At 44.6% G+C, this 17595-nt stretch overlaps 1 protein-coding gene across 2 annotated transcripts in view; it reads right to left on the minus strand.

Annotated features, from left to right (window-relative positions):
- Positions 1 to 255: 255 nt before the first annotated feature.
- The window catches only part of DDX31 (DEAD-box helicase 31), a 96738-nt gene continuing 79398 nt past the window's right edge, over positions 256 to 17595 (minus strand). For both annotated transcript variants that reach the window (XM_060200449.1, XM_016190303.2), the window contains one exon: positions 256 to 1718. In XM_060200449.1, coding sequence (XP_060056432.1) covers positions 1499 to 1718 — 220 coding nt within the window. In that variant the 3' untranslated portion in view covers positions 256 to 1498. The remainder of the gene's footprint in view (positions 1719 to 17595) is intronic.

The raw sequence follows: 17595 nt of genomic DNA on the forward strand, positions 1-17595 counted from the left end.
CTAGCACTTCTCTCCCCAGCAATGCAGAACTCTGGGGACTCATCCTTTAATGGAATGAGCACTAACTGGGGTGTATGTGTGGGGGAGGATAGGTTTTCTCTTTGATCATTCCCAATCACTGGCATTAATCCTGTTTTTCACACAGCTGGGTTTTATCTATAAAGTTTGATCCTTCTTTTCTCATCCAAGTCATGTGAACCATTACACATGGAAATAAATGGGTGGTGGCAGGTTTGCCAAAGTTACTTTGACATGTGCGACAAGTTTTTGTTTTGATTTTTATTAATGTTGTTACAAATTTCACCAACCGTCCCTGTTAATTCATAGGTTACAGTCAACTCTGAGAGGGTTATGACTTTTCTTCCTTCAGGGAATCAGTTCTTTCAAAGCTGACACCCAACTTCAAAACCAGAGTCCTATCTGATGTGGGTCAGCTGCTATTCACCTTCTGATGACCAGAAAGGGACAGGGGTCCAGGTGCTGACCCCTGTGTAGTCCCTGCAGAATGGCCCACTTTGTAACCTCTCACAATCCTTTCTGGCCATGAATTTCATGGGATCTTGGTGGCCCATAAGAAAATGGCCTCCATTCCACTGTTAGAAGAGGAGGTGAGAAGAGAGCTGCTGGAGACAAGTAGAGAGGACAGGCTGCTGCTGGACAGTGGCGCACAGCCTTCCGTGCTCTCCTCCACCCCCCTCTGCAGTTACCCATGTCCACATCTTACATTTATTGGGAAATCAATACACCCTGGGGGGTCCTCTTTCAGACCTGCCAGAAAACACAACGGGGGAGGGATGGCTGTGGCCATTATACAAAGGTCTCCAAATCTGTCTTGAAGACAAGCTTCTCCAGGTTCTTCCGGGAGAAAAAGCTCAGGCCATGGGTGCCTGACTTCAAAGGCAAACAATGAGAAGGTAATAGTATATCATTTATCCTGGAGAGAGTAAGTTTACAGTGGGCATGAAAATATGAGGTGTGAAAAAGCATCGTCTCTGCTATAGACATAAGAGCACATGAGTGGAAAAATCCTTGAGGAGTTTGAACCCACATCAAAATCTCTTTGGTTGTCAAAAAAAAATTTTTTTTTGTACACCAAGAAAGCAATAAATATATTTTCCTATCTTTTAAAAGGCACCCAGAGAACTTTCTGGCAGAGGCACTTGACCTGAGGTTGTTACAGTAAGTTGTGGAGGACACAGATCTCTGGGTGGAAAGAGGAGCCTAGCATTGCGGGAATAAACGCAAGACAGAAGGTATCACATATCAGACACAACTGGGAAGTCTACACCGTGCTAACTTATTCCCCTCCAATCCCCATCGCCTCTATGGCTTCCAAGGTCTTAGAACTTATTTCAGAGATTTCTTATTTCAGGTCATTTCTCAGAAGGGGCTCCTCTGGCAAGAACAGGACATCAATCCAGTGCCACAGGGGTTTCACCCTGAGGCCCTGTCCTGGGGAGGTGGAGTTTAAAGAAACTTTTCCGTTAGTCCGTTCTCCTCAATCAGCCTGTTTGGGTTTCTGTTTCCTGGAGAGCATTTTTGTCTTTTTTCCCACGGCCAGGGCTGGGCGCCCATTGCTGTGCGGTTGGCTGCCAGCCTCTGTGTGTTTGTTTTGCTTTTTGACCTTGGCGACGCTGGCCTCCATCCCACTTGAGTATTCTGAACGCAAGATTTCAGCAAGGCGGTGTTTACTCTGAGTCTTCTTATGAAGGTCAGGCCTGAAGAACAGTAACAGCAGAGGGGAAAAGAAACTTTATTATTTTTCCTCTTTTCCATTTCTATAGAGGCTGATGGCAGCTGGTTCCGAGCCTGCGGAACTGACATTTTTGTATTAACAGAAGTACAATCCCTTCAATAGGGCTTGTTTTGATAGTCTATGCACCAGAAGATTAGATATGGTGCTGACAGATTTTCATAATGGTGGCAAAATATCATGGCATTTTTAAAAGTGAGGCTTTGTTCTGTGTTGTTTTCATGGAAAAAAAAAGAGAGAATGATACACACTCATACTCTGATGGCAAATGAGGTGTGTGAGGTAGCAGTTCGCAAACAATGGGGGACAATCCCACCTTACAACTCAGCAACAGTCAGCAGTGAGAGCATGTTTGTGGTTCCTTAACCCCTTGTAACTCCAGGCAACCTCTTCTGTAACCCTGTGCGCCCACGCCTTCATCTCCTGGGGACTGTGACCAGTGAGGCACTCGTAGGCACATCTTGACTCACAAGACTCTTGTAAATCTATCTCTGACCCTGCAAAAGCCAAACCCAGGTGGCATTTTGTCAAACTGGTTGGCGCCCACTGCCCACTAGAGGCCGGAACTATAGTTTTCCATAGCCTGCTCACGCTTAGGGCAAGGGGAGGGCACTCTCAGCTCCTGACCACATGCAGAATGCCAAAGGCTGAAAATTAATTTCAGACGTTGAATCCTAGTAACTATTTTCAAAAGAAAGCAGGCTTTACCATTTGATTAGGAGATCAGAGAAGGAAATTTGTACAAGTTCAATTGTACAACAGGAAAAATGAGTATGAAAACTGAAAAAGAAATATGTTTTTTTTAAATGAGGTTTGAAGTATAACAGCAATAGAACCATTCAGTCCATATGGCTACAATGACAATTCCTTTACCTCCAAAATGGCAGTGTTTTAGGGTAACAGACTGTGTGAGGTGTTTACAAAAGTCGGACATAGTTTCCGCAGTGTAGTGGTTATCACATTCGCCTCACAAAAGTTGGACATACCCTCTATCAAGATTTTAAAAAAATTTTTTAAAAATTTATTTTATTTATTCCCTTTTGTTGCCCTTGTTGTTTCATTGTTGTAGTTTTTATTGTTGTTGTCGTCGTTGTTGGATAGGACAGAGAGAAATGGAGAGAGGGAGGGGAAGACAGAGAGGAGGAGAGAAAGATAGACACCTGCAGACCTGCTTCACCGCCTGTGAAGCGACTCCCCTGCAGGTGGGGAGCCGGGGTTCGAACCGGGATCCTTATGCCGGTCCTTGTGCTTTGCGCCACCTGCGCTTAACCCGCTGCGCTACAGCCCGACTCCCCCCTCTATCAAGATTTAAGACACTTTTCTTGATATAATTTACAAGGAACTGTACTAAACCTACTGTCAAAATAAAGATAACACCTTTAATCCAAGAACTGGGGGGGGGGGGGGCGGGCGCTGTTGCACACCCAGTTCAGTGCACATAGTACTAAATGCAAGGACCACACAAAGACCCGGCTTTGAGCTCCTGCTCAAAAAGTGGTGAAGCAGGTCTGCAGGTGTCTATCTTTCTTTCTAGCTCTCTATTCCCCCTCCCCTCTCAACTTCTCTCTGTTCTATCACATAAAATGAAAAAAGGGGGGTAGAAAAAAGGCCACCAAGAACGGCAGATTCCTACTGTTGGCAGCAAGCCCCAGCGATAACCCTGGAGGCAAAAACCAAAAAAACAAACAAAAAAACCCCAGTAACGACAAATAGGACAATACTGAGCTATTACACTGATTAAGAAAGGCTATGCTGATAGAATCTGATGATGCTGGGCTGGGAGACAATATAATGGTTATGCAAATACCTTTCAAGTGCAAGGCTCTGAGGTCTCAGGTTCAGTCCCTAGCACTACAGTAAGTCAGAGTTAGCAGTGCTCTTTTCTCTCTCCACATATATTATAATTAAAATAATAAAATAAAGTATAAAAGAAAGAATCCTATGATGTCATTATAACTAGGTTAAAGCAACCATGACTATAATCATACCCACCCCACAGGAGAGGGTGAAGGCTATGGGGTGGTTAAACCCTACATCAGGTTACTTCTTTCCTTTTCTTTTAATATTTATTTATTTATTTATTTATTTATTTATGCCCTTTTGTTGCCCTTGTTGTTTTAGGGTGGTAGTTATTGTTGTTGTTATTGATGTTGTTGTTGTTGGATAGGACAGAGAGAAATGGAGAGAGGAGGGGAAGACAGAGAGGGGGAGAGAAAGATACACACCTGCAGACCTGCTTCACCGCCTGTGAAGCAACTCTCCTGCAGGTGGGGAGCCGGGGCCTCGAACTGGGATTTTTAAATTTAAAATATTTTATCTATTTATTATTGGTCAGAAGGGACTCAAAGCTCACACTCTTCCCAACAGTCTGTCTGTCCTGATGGAACAGTGCAAGGTCTAAAGGGGTGACAGATGTCCATGATCTGTCTTAGGGGAGACCTCTGTGTGGGCCCACGGGAATGTTTCAGTGGCATGATAGGAGCAATAGTCAGCAGTGAAAGCATGTTGATTGAAAACTAGGAGAAAGCAGTGAGGAGAAGCCAGTAGAGCTGAAGAGTGAGGAAAGGCCTGGGCTAGAACCTGGCTGCCACTTCTTAGCTGAATGACACAGAATGTTGAGACACAGGCTCTCTGTCTCAGTTTCCTCATCTGAAAAATGGGACTGATACTCAAAGCTCATGTGGTGTTATCTGGTGAATGGTATGCAGCTCTCAGTCCATCACAGTGAAAAATAATGAAGATGAGGTCCAGAAACAACAAGCAGCTCCCCACAGGCCACACAGGATCAACTCTGAGGCCCCTGACAGCTGCCAGCTGCACCAGGGTTCTCTAGATTGCTGCTCTCTCTCTCTCTCTCACACACAGCAACGATTTCAGTCCCCTGGACCCTGTTCTGGTGGACACTGACACCTTCAGTGGAGGCCCAGGCTAAGGTTGTGATGTGATTTAGAGGCAGCAGCAAACAGGCCTGAGAGCACTAAGCTTGCTCCAAACTGAAGCCTGGCAGTTCTTGCGCTTGTAGTTTATTTTTAGTTGGGTTACATGACAGACAGAGTGAAAAGGTTCTGACAGCAAGGAATGCTTCCTCTTCCCCCATGTTTGAAGCCAGGTACTCACAATGTGTATAATTTTAAATGTAACAACCTGAGTTTCAAAATATGCAAAATTTCAGTCAAAATATCCTCCCCAGCTTAAGTTCTACCTCTTCGATGATGGTTCCTGCCATTGTGAAGGCAAAATAACCAGTCTTATTTGGATAAGTGGCACACTAATTGCCAACAGAAAGGCAGAGCTGTGGGAGTGCACACTTGTAGCCCAAGGCCTCAGCTGAGCTCCAGACTGCTGGGCAGAGTGAGAAGGCAGCACAAGGACCACATGTGTGAGACACCCAGGCAGATGTGGCTGCTGCCGACACATATGGCTGTGTCCACGTCCTAGTGACGCCACATTTGCCTATTTCCAGACAGGTGCAGCCAGTTCCTATGTAGTGGAAGTCTGCTGAGTAGGGCATACCACTGAATAGGAATTCTTAGTGAGGCCTCCGAGTCCACACTGCCCATACAGGAGGCTGTTGGAAAACAAGTCTTAGGGAGTCAGGCGGTAGCGCAGGTGGCGTGAAGTGCAAGAACCAGCATAAGGATTCTGGTTCGAGCCCCGGCTCCCCACCTGTAGGGGAGTCACTTGACAGGTGGTGAAGCAAGTCTGCAGGTATCTCTCTTTCTCTCCCCCTCTCTGTCATCCCCTTCTCTTTCCATTTCTCTCTGTCCTATCCAACAACAACATCAATAACAACAACAATAATAACTACAATGATAAAACAACAAGGGCAACAAAAGGGAATAAATAAATATTAAAAAAAAATTAAAGTGGTCTGGGAGGTGGCATAGTGGATAAAGCACTGGACTCTCAAGCATGAGGTCCTGAGTTCAATCTCTGGCAGCACATGGACCAGAGTGATATCTGGTTCTTTCTCTCTCCTCTTATGTTTCTCATTAATAAATAGATAAAATCTTAAAAAAAAAAAAAAAAAGAAAGCAAGCAAGTCTTGGGCAGGAGAGTTGCTTGGTGGTAGAGCACACAGCTTACATGTATAAGATCATATATGATCCTGGGTTGACCATCACTGTCCAAGTGGGTATTGAAGAGAATTCTGCTTGCCATGAGAGTAGGATCACTACTTGAGGGATAGTTAGTCTATCAGAGCCAGCCCTTGGCATGAAAGTCCTTTGCATAACCATTATGCTACGTCCCCAGCCTATCAAGGTACTCTTGATTTGGCACAGCATAAGCTCAGAGACGAGGAGGTGGTCTAGGAGCATGCAAAGGCTCAGTTTTGCACACCCAGACCTCCTGAGGAGCAAAACATTTAGGTTCTCAGTAGGCTTTCACAGCAACCAGTCCAGTGAAACCCACCTTGCCTTTGCCAGCACCATCTCCTATTCTAATTTGTTCTAAGGTCCAGTGCTGAAAAAGGGACAGTGCAGATGGGAAGAAGAAATGTTCTAAACCTGAGTACTCGATGGGTGCATGTGGGCTCGGCTCCTTCTCCTGCCAAGCTGTAGTTCGTTCAGGAACTTGCCAACTTTCTTGTCCTCCTTGTCCTCCACACACCCAAAGCCCTCTCAGATAGGTTTGCTGGAACATCCACCAGAGCCATCCTGTGGTTACCAAGCAACAGATCAGTTTATCTAACTACAGGGAACTCCCTTCTAGTGAAGGCAGAATGTCCCCTCCCTTGGTTACTAGGGTGGATTACTCAGCGGGACAGGCAGATGCCACTTTCACTGCCAATAAGGTAATCACAGCCTAATTAGTAAATAAATATGCCTGCTAGGATGACCACTGCAAAAGAGATCTTGCGAACTTTATCTCCATTTTATCAACAAATTCATAGAATCATCATCCAAGGCACCAAAATCTAACATGGGCTTTTGTCAAGGGCATCCTTTTTTTTGCAAGACAGGACTTTATGTTCTGTTAGCTTATTAATGTACTGAAAGCCCATCAATATTTTCTGGTATGCTTTATGACATCAGGGTCATGGTTAGTGAAATCTTCCACATCCTAGGATTTAAGCAATATTCAAAGTATACTCTCTTTTGGTCTGTGGTTGCTTTAATTTCAGTTAGATTTTTTAAAATTAATATTTTACTTATTTATTATTGGATAGAGACGCCAGTCCCTGTTCAGGGCACCATTTGCCAGTCTAGCTTCGCGGGCGGGAGACAGACGACCAAGGACTCATGGCTGAACTGGGAACGCAGTTCAACAATCTAATCTCTTCTAATCTCTCTTCACTAGAAAGCCCTGTCTTTTATATCTCCTGAGGCGGAAGTGCCAGGAAGAGGAAGTACGTAGGATAGGGGGTGGGGAGAAGGAAAATATCGCATGAACCAGTGGGGATTAAACCAATGAAAACAATGATTATGTAAATAGACTACAATGTCAAGCAATGCAACAGAAGGAGTCTTAGAAGAAGAATTTAGAAGCATATCAACATAGAGACAGGGAAATATTGAGAGGGGAGGGGGAAGTAGAGAGGAAGAGAGACAACTGTAGTCCTGCTTCGCAATTAATGAAGCTTTCCCCCTGCAGGTGGGAACCAGGGGCTTGAACCAGGGCTCTTGTGCACTGTAGTGTGTGCTTAACCAGGTGTGCCACAGCCTAGTCCCTCTATCTAGATTTTATTTTGGTTTATAAGATGTGGAAAATTCAACTATTATTTCCAAATAATCATTCAGGATTATCACTGGGGCTTGGTGCTGGTGCTACAAATCCACTGCTCTTGGAAGCCAGTATATTTCATTTATTTATTTAGTTATTGCCTCCAGGGTTATTGCTGGGGCTCGGTGCCTGCACCATGAATCAACTGCTCCTGGAGGCTAATTTTTTCCCCTTTTGTTGCCCTTGTTGTTTTTCTTTCTTATTTCCCTCCCCTCTTTCTACACTACATTTGATAGGGCAAAGAGAAATTGAGAGGGGAAGGGAGGGGAGACAGAAAGATAGACACTTGCAGACCTGCTTCACCATTCGAGAAGTTTTCCCCCAGCAGGTGGGGAGCGAGGCCTCAAACCTGTGTCCTTGAACATGGTAATATGTGCACTTACCTGGGTGCATCACCACCCACCCCCTGCACCTTTAATAATATTTATAATAGGGGGGCCAGGCAGTAGCACAGTGGGTTAAGCTCACATGGCGCAAAGCACAAGGACCAGTGTAAAGATCTCTGTTTGAGCCCTCGGCTCCCCACCTGCAGGGGAGTCACTTTATAGTGAAGCAGGTCTGCAGGTGTCTATATTCTTTTCTCCCCCTCCTCTCTCCATTTCTCTCTGTCCTATCCAACAACGACGACAACAATAACAACAATAAGAACCACAACAACAATAAAACAACAAGGGCAACAAAAGGGGGAAAAAAACAGCCTCCAAGAGCAGTGGATTTTTAGTGTAGGCACTGAGCTGCAGAGATAACCCTGGAAGCAAAAAAATATATATATATAATAGTACTAGTTGTTCTAGTTACTATTTTACTTTACTTTCTTTGAATATTCATTTATTTATGAGCAAGAAAGGAGAACAGAGACAACCAGAGTATAGCTTTGGCACATACAATGCTGGACCTTGAACCTGCAACCTTATACTTAAGAGCTCAATACTTTAACTATTGTGCCATCTCTCAGGCTGCTCCTTTAATAATAAACACAGTACTTTCTGCAGAGCTGTTATTATTTGAAGTGCATAATACGCACTTTACTCAAAGAAGCTTTACAATTTTTAAAAAATTAGCTTTATAAAAAATTATTTATTTATTGGATAGAGACAGCCAGAAATTGAGAGAGAAGGGGAGACAGAGAGGGAGAGAGACAGAGAGATATCTACAGTGCTGCTTCACTGCTTGCAAAGCTTTCCCCACAACTGGGGACCAGCAGCTTAAACCTGGCCCCTTGTACATTATAACATAACATGGGCACTCAACCAGGTGCACCATCACCCAGCTCTCTTGTTTTTTAAAATTTTTTAAAAATAATTTTATTTATTTATTCATGAGGAAGATGGAGAGAGAAAGAACCAGACATCACTCTGTTACATGTGCTGCTGGGGATTGAACTCGAGACCTCATGGTTGAGAATCAACTGCTTTATCCACTGCGCTACTTCCCGGACCACAATTTTTAAAGATATATTAATTTATTCCCTGTTGTTGCCCTTGTTGGTTTTTATTGTTGTCGTTGTTGGATAGGATAGAGAGAAATGGAGAGAGGAGGGGAACACAGAGAGGAGGAGAGAAAGATAGACACCTGCAGACCTGCTTCACCACTTGTGAAGCGACTCCCCTGCAGGTGGGGAGTGGGGGCTCGAACCAGGATCCTTCCGCCAGTCCTTGTGCTTTGCGCCACCTGCGCTTAACCTGCTGCGCTACTGCCCGCCTCCCTCTTGTTTTGTTTCTTAAAGGATTCATTTATCTATGAGAAGGATAAGTGAGAGAACCAGAGCATCACTCTGGCACATGCAGTGCTAGGAATGAAACTTGGGGCCCCCACGTCTCAGTTTCTTTACTCACTGCACCATCTCCAATGTTTATGTTACCTCAAATCTTTTTTTTTTTTTTTTTAAAGATTTTATTTATTTCTGAGAAAGATAGGAAAGAGAAAGAACCAGACATCACTCTGGCACATGTGCTACCGGGGATTGGACTCGGGACCTCATGTTTGAGAGTCCAAAGTCACTATGCCCCCTCCCGCACCACATCTCAAATCTTTAAAAATCCCTGTTAAAGTAGATTTAAAAGTAATAGTTGGGTAACTTAAGGAAAAACAAAGTAGTTTTTATTTCCCCCCCTTCTTCTTTCTTTGCCTTCAGGGTTACTGCTGGGGCTTGGTGAATCCATTGCTCCTGGAGGCCACTTTTTCCCCTTGTTGTTTATCAGTGTTGTTGTTACTATTATTGTCTTCGTTGATAGGACAGAGAGACATGGAGAGAGGAGGGGAAGACAGAGAGGGGGAGAGAAAGACAGACACCTGCGCTTCACCACTTGTGAAACAACTTCCCTGGTGGGGAGCCGGGGGCTCGAACCAGGATCCTTACGCCGGCCCTTGCGCTTTGCACCATGTGCGCTTAACCTGTAGTGCTACCGCCCTACTCCCACAAAGCAGTTTTTAAACAAAATCATGATCTGGCTCTAGGGAGTACTATGAGGTCCCATGTTCAATCCCCCACACCACCATAAGCCAGAGCTGAGCAGTGCTCTAGGGAAAAAACAACAACAACAACAAAAAAAACTTGATTTAAAAAAAAAAATCTCTATGTGTAATTGTGTAATAAAAAAATCTAAAGGACATAAAGGTTAACTTGGGCTGTAAGTTTATGGATGACTTAGCTGGTCCTTGCGCTTTGTGCCACCTGCACCTAACTCGCTGTGCTACTGCATGACACCCTATGGATGGATGACTTTTAAGCTTTTTTCTGTTTCCTGAATTTTACAGTGATATATATCATCATCACTGTCACAGACAGAGGCAGAAAAAGAGTGAAAGTGAGCAAAGCTTCCTTCAGGTGGGACTGGGCTTGAGGTTGGGCTGCACACGTGGCAAAGCAATACACTGGCCAATGAGCTATTTCTATGGCCTTAGATTATTTTTATAATCAGAAAAAAAGTCATATGGGTGGGGGTGGATAGTATAATAGTTATGCAAAGAGACTCTCATGTTTGAGGCTTTGAAGTCCCAGGTTCAATTCCCTGAGCTGATCAGTGCTCTGATGTTTAAAAAAAAAAAATCAAATGGTGGAATTTTACCTATGCTGAAATACTTTATTTTTTGTAGTTCCAAGGGCTTCACTGTGCTGCACTGACTTTTTCAGCTAGGTACATGATAGACAGATAGACAGACAGACAGAAAGATAGAAAGATAGAAAGATATCACAACACTGAAGCTCCCTCCAGTGCGGCAGGAGCTGGGCTTGAACCTGAGTAATGTACATGGCAAAGGAGGCACACACACTATCAGGTTTTGCCGTTTGTCAGGTAATTTTAAAAAATTATTTATTGATATTAGAGAGAACCTGAGTATTACTCTGACACGTGGTGTCAGAGATCAAGTATCTGAATTTTTACTTCTCAAAAAGTCTCTTTACTTTTCTGTGAGGGATTTTTTCCCCCTGCTAAGGTATAATTAATTAAAACTGACAGATCTGTTGGTAATGGTGAGTGAGCTTCTTTCTCTAACCTGAAAAATTTTCTTGCAGACAAATGGCCCAGGGCCACAGCAAACGTTTCTGTGGGGGAAGCAGCCTCCGGAAATTCTACCTACTAGAGGTGGGAAATAGTGCTGACCTCAGCTGGCTTGAAGTTGACTCCTGTCTGGAACTTATGGATGAGAACAGACAGCAATGTCTGAGGGGGGGTCTGGTGACTCTTAGATGACAGTTAAGAGTAGCAAACAACTCCAGGGAGAATTTGACAGCCGGTCTCCTCTGATGCAGCAAGGTGGTTCAGGTAAAGAGGCATGGAGCACGGCAGGAGAAGCCAGTTTAGCATCCGGGAACATTCCAACAAATCTTTGACATTACTGAGCAAAAACCATCCACAACGAGACTCTTGTGACCTCTGGATTCTGTTTTTGCAGAAATTAAACACTGTGGGTCATGTCTCTTAGGGACGCTTTCTTTGTAACTTTTTAGAATCATACCATCTCAAGTTTACATAGCAGAGCTAGGACCCCAGAAGAAACCCCAATTCCAGAGCTCTGCCGTGGCTGTGGACATTCTAGCAAAGTCTTTTAGGGTGGATATGGTGGCAGATTAAACAAATGGGCCTTGGGATGGCAAAATAGCTCACTTGGATAGTGTGCTGCTTTGCCATGTACGCAAACCATTTTCTTTTTTAAAAAAAGCTTTTAAAAAATATTTATTATTTATTTTCCCTTTTGTTACCCTTGTTTTTTTATTGTTGTAGTTATTATTGCTGTTGTTGTCATCGTTGTTGGATAGGACAGAGAGAAATGGAGAGAGGAGGGGAAGACAGAGAAGGGGAGAAAAAGACACCTACAGATCTGCTTCACCGCTTATGAAGCAACTCCCCTGTAGGTGGGGGCCGGGGGCTCAAACCTGGATACTTACGCCAGTCCCTGCACTTCGCGCATGTGTGCTTAACCCACTGTGCTACCGCCCAACTCCCCGCAAACCATTTTCTAACCCAGCCCCTATCACAATGAAGGAAGCTTCAGTGCTATGGTCTCTATTTCCCCATTTCTCTGTATCAATGTCTCTATTTGAAAAAGTCAGTCCAGGGCAGTGAATCCCTGGAAATGATTAAAAAATAAAGTCGATCTCAGCCCCACACCCAAGAAAAAGACCAGGTAAAGAGCAGAAAATAACTTAACCCAGTGTGACCACCAGACTGTTGCCTGGTAGGGCATGTGCAACAAAAGAGGGAAAAGATCATTTTTAGAGATGACCAATGTCTAAAAGTGAGGCCAACTCAGAATCCCAGCAAAGGATGGCAACATTAGCCCAAGTGACAGAAACTTTTTACAGGAGTTGTCAGAATTTGGGCATGGATATGGCTGGGCAAATACTTGAATTGTGATGGCTTGGTTCGAACCCTAGCTCTGTCCTGGCTGATGACCTTGTAGAATCAGCAGCTAGCTCTAAGCTCCCTTTTCTCACATGCCATCAAGACCCTATACATAAGAAGTTTAAGTGAACTAGAACATGTGTGAGTACTTTCTGGAGTTTAATTCTCTGTGAAAATACTGGGGATTATTGTTAAGATGGAAAAATGACTGAAGAGTGGTCATGGTAACTGGTATGACCACATCCCGAAGATATCAACACACTGGAAAGCTTGGGGAGAATTCCATAACAACCCCACAGCTAAGGTTTCTGGGCCTATTATTATAGGGTCTGATATTATTCTGGGTCTGATATTATTATTACTGATTATTATTATTTGCCCCCAAGGTTATTGCTGGGGTTCGGTGCCTGCACTACGAATCCACTGCTCCTGGAGGCTATTTTTTACCATTTTGTTGCCCTTGTTGTTTTGTTGTAGTTGTTATTGTTGTTATTGAGGTTGTTGTTGTTGGATAGGACAGAGAGAAATGAAGAGAGGATGGGAAGACAGAGAGGAGGAGAGAAAGACAGACACCTGCAGACCTGCTTCACCGCTTGTGAAGCGACCTCCTGCAGGTGGGGAGCCGGGAGCTCAAACCGGGATCCTTATGCTGGCCCTTACGCTTTGAGCCACGTGCGCTTAACCCGCTGCGCTACCACCCGACTCCCCTTTGATATTATTATCTATGACCTGGATGGTACTATAGGGCATATTTATCACATTTGTAGAAGCCTGTGTACCCCTAAGAGAAGACCTGAGCTAGAAAGTGAAACTGAACCCAGACACACATCAGGGATTGCTATTGGGTTATGGGGAGGGCAGTCTGACTGATACTCATGCCAACAGGCAAAGATTTAGTTGACACTTTTCCATGTGAGCCACAGAATAACCAGATGCCAGGAACAGGAGAAGTTTCCACAGTTAGTGGAGAACATGAATCTTGAACTAGGAGGCTGGGATGAATCCCTGCTCTGCCTACCCTGCAAAGAAGGAAGGCACAGTGACAACAAAAGCACACGGGAAAGGAACCCCTGGCAGAGACCAGCATGGGCTAGTGCCAAGGGCCACGCCAGGGATGGCCACAGTGCTTGCTGTCACTGTTAGCAGCAGGTTGAAGTGACTGCCTATTGTCTGTGTGAAGTTCTTACTGCATGCTTGGGTGATGTCACAAACCAGATCTTGAGAAGAACCTGGGCTGAGAGACAAGAGATTATAACCATAGGCTGTCACCTAGGACCAGCTGGGGGTGCTAGGCTACGGGGCTTCCGAGGGGGAAGCCCTGTACAGACAGTGCAACTCATCCCCTACTTTTGACCCAGAAACCTATTTCTCTAAGTCCCAACCTGCTCGCTTACAAAAACATTAAATGAGCTAATGAATCAAAGAGCTATCATAATACCTGTTATGCAGGAGGCACCCATTATTATTAACAATTTGGAAAAGAGAAAAGGCTGAGGAGGAAAGGCATCATCATGAGATATTTGACAAGCTGTCATGTGGACCAGGAGCCGCCTTGATTAATGGTAACAAGGTGTGTGTTTACGCTTGTGATGTTTACGCATGTGGCTATCTGAATCTCACAGAGAGGAAATAAAAGCAGACAGAGGAAAATGAAAAAGGGGAAACTGGGCCTTTCAGGAGCTCTAACAGCAAGCAGGGTCTGCTCTAGAATGAGCAGCCCTGGCAGCAGCGAGTCATTTTGGGAACATGTAGGGACAACTCTTTTTTAAAAATCAGATGTTTTTTTTTTTCTAAATTCCATTTATATATTTATTATTTATTGGACAGGGACAGAGAAAAATTGAGAAGACAGCAGGAGATGGGGGAGAGGCAGAGAGACACCTGCAGCTCGGCTTCAATACTTGTGAAGCTTCCCCCACCACAGGAGGGGACCAGGGGCCTCAACTCTGATTGTTGCATATTGTAACGTGTGCTCAACCAGGTATGCTACTGCCTGACCCCAGATTCTATGAAGTTTTCACTTTTTATTTTATTTCACTTTTTATTTTTATTCCACCCCCTCAGAGAGTGGGGGTGGAACAGAGGAAACAGCATTTACTGAACAGCCACTCCATGTCCAGCCCTGTGTTCACATTATGATTCTACTCAATTCCCCACTGAAGCGGTTGCTGAGTGCCAGGGTTAGGATCAAACTCAGGGGCAACAGGCTTCTAACCAGGCTTTTGTCATTGCATTTAGTTTTTAGACTTAGAAGGAAATCAGAGAGCAAGGCTGATTCAGATCTTGCCTACACCCTCCCTTCTCAAAAATCTTTCTTGATAATATCCTCATGAACATAAAATGTCTAAAATCCATTCAATGGTGTGCTCAATGGTTTCAAATCAAATTCGTCCCTCTCCACAACCAAAATTCCTCCTGCTTTGAGTCAGTTTCTTCCCCTACATGAAGAATTATCTGTTTGTATAAATAAAATCTTTACAGAGTTCTATTTGTTACACTGGCCAGTTCTGATTCTAAAAACCAGATAATTCCAAAAAGAGTATGGCATGTGACCCGGGGAATGGAACTGTGGATAAAGCATAAACTCTCAAGGCTGAGTTCCTGAGTTCAATCCCCAGCATTACATGTACCAGAGTGAAGCTCTGGTTCTCTCTTCTTTTTCACTAATAAATGAACAAGCACATCTTTGCGGGGGTTAAGGGTGTAGGAGGGGGAGTAGGGGAGTAGGGTATGACATTAGAAAACAGACAGGTGGTAGGAGTGGGTCTAGGAGTCTCTCAGACTCAGGACCATACAACTGGCATGCTCATTTCCTCACCAGTCACTGTGGACCCTGCCTGGGTCACAGAGACCCGATGAAATCTCAGTATATACAGACTCAACATAATATAAGGCACATGTAAGTTCTTTAATTCTTTTTTTGTTTTTGCTTCCAGGGTTATTGCTGGGGCTAGGTACCTGTACTACAAATCTACTGCTCCTGGAGGCTATTTTTTCCCTTTTGTTGCCCTTTTTATTGTTGTCATTATTGTTATTGCTACTGTTGTTGGATAGGACAGAGAGAAATCGACAGAAGACGGAGATGGGGAGAGAAGGATAGACACCTGCAGACCTGCTTCACCGCCCGTGAAGTGACTTCCCCTGCAGGTGGGGAGCCTGGGACTTGTACCAGGATCCTTATGCCGGTCCTTGCACTTTACACTACATGCACATAACCCACTGCACTACCACTCAGCCCTTTTTTTCTTTGCCACCAGGGTTTTCAGTGCCTGCATGACAAATTCACTGCTCCCGATGGCCATTTTTTCTTTTCCACTTTTTTTTTACAGGACAAAAATAAACTGAGAGGAGAAGGAGACAGTGAGAGAGAAAGAGACAACTGTAGACCTGCTTCAACACTTGTAAAATTTCCCTTCTGCAGGTGGGAAACGGGCTTGAACCTAGGTCCTTACACATGGAGATATGTGCACTTAACCAGGTGCACCCCCACCTGGCCCTGACACCTAAGTTTTTTTTTTTTAAAAATTTATTTATTCATTCCCTTTTGTTGCCCTTGCTGTTGTATTGTTGTAATCACTATTGATATCGTTGTTGGATAGGACAGAGAGAAATGAAGAGAGGAGGGGAAGACTGAGAGGGGGAGAGAAAGATAGACACCTGCAGACTTGCTTCACCGCCTGTGAAGTGACTCCCCTGCAGGTGGGGAGTCGGGGGCTCGAACCGGGATCCTTACGCCGGTCCTTGCACTTTGCGCCACCTGCACTTAACCCGCTGCGCTACAGCCCGACTCCCAATATTTTATTTATTAATGAGAAAGGAGGAGAGAGAGAGAGAAAGAACCAGACATCACTCTGGTACATGTGCCGTCGGGGACTGAACTCAGGAACTCATGCTTGAGAATCCAATGCTTTATCTACTGCGCCACCTCTGGGACCAGGACACTCAAGTTCTTAATGGAGATGATGCCACTGCCCCTAAGTAATTTAAAACTAACATGCTGGGCGTAGGGGTATAGCATAATGGTTATGCAAATAGATTTTCATGCCTGAGGCTCTCAAGTCCCAGGTTCAATCCCCCACACCACCATAAGCCAGAGCTGAGCAGTACTCCGGTGAAAAAAAAAACAAAAACACGCTGAGCTGGGGAGATAGCTTAATGGTTATGCAAAAAAACTTTTATTTTATTATTTTTTTTATCAGAGCACTGTTCAGCTCTGGCTTATAATGGTGGTAGGGATTGAACCTGGGACTTTAGAGCCTCAGGCATGAAAGTCTTTTTGCATAACCGTCATGCTATCTCCCCCACCCCACAAAATACTTTCATGCCTGAGACTCTTTTAAGACTCTTTCAATCCCTATCATCACTGTAAGCCAGAGCTGAGCAGTGCTCTGATAAAAATAGAAACAAAAATGAACATGCCAAGACTCCCACACTGGCACTTTTGGACTGGCTTCTCAAAGCACACCCCTCTTCTTGATTACTAAGCAGTTGAGATATGACTCTACATTTTGGATGATTGCTGTAACATCAGGGCCAGAGTGAAGATGACATCTGAAAAGCCCTTGAGTGATTTTGTATAGGTCAGAATGAGATGGAAAGGTTTTGGCATCATTACAGTGAAGCGAGTGTGCAGGATGGGGGCGTGTGTAGATCGGAGGAGATAAAGGACTAAGAAATTAGCCCTCACATAGAAGGGGTCAGGGTGGCCCACACCCAACTGTGTGGAAGGATGGGAGAGCTGGGGAGACCCATTGTGTTCCTTCTAGGTTTCTCAAATGGGACTAGCAGGAGGAGCTGGAAGCAAGGCCAGTGTCATGGAGAGTGGGAAGCAGTATATATATATCCTTGTTGTGTGTGGCCTCAGCTGCTCTCTGCTTGTTGTGCGAGGCTGACCACATCTTTTAATTCCAGTGCTTGGAAGGATCCCACTGTGAATGTGCTGTCTCCAGCGTCCTCCCAGGAGAGGCTAGCTGGGTTCCTGTTCTTTGTGGTCAGCCCCACCTGTCTGAAAGTGTGGCTGGTGGCTCCCACTGTCTGCAGGTGACCCAGGTGTGGAGGAAGCATAGGGTCACCATGAAACCCCTCTAATCGCCTCATTAGCCAGGTGAGCATGACTGTGTTTGCTGGTAACTGCATGGTGTTAGAAAGAAAGCAGCAGCAGAAATGGTAGAAGCAAAAGGCTGAATATAAAGGTCATGTGTGTACAGCTGTAATTAAACCAAAGCCCTGGAAAGTTAGGGCCCATGGCCCCTGACCACGGAAAGGGACAGG

Source organism: Erinaceus europaeus, chromosome 10, assembly GCF_950295315.1.
Source record: "Erinaceus europaeus chromosome 10, mEriEur2.1, whole genome shotgun sequence".
Classification (NCBI taxonomy): Eukaryota; Metazoa; Chordata; class Mammalia; order Eulipotyphla; family Erinaceidae; genus Erinaceus; species Erinaceus europaeus.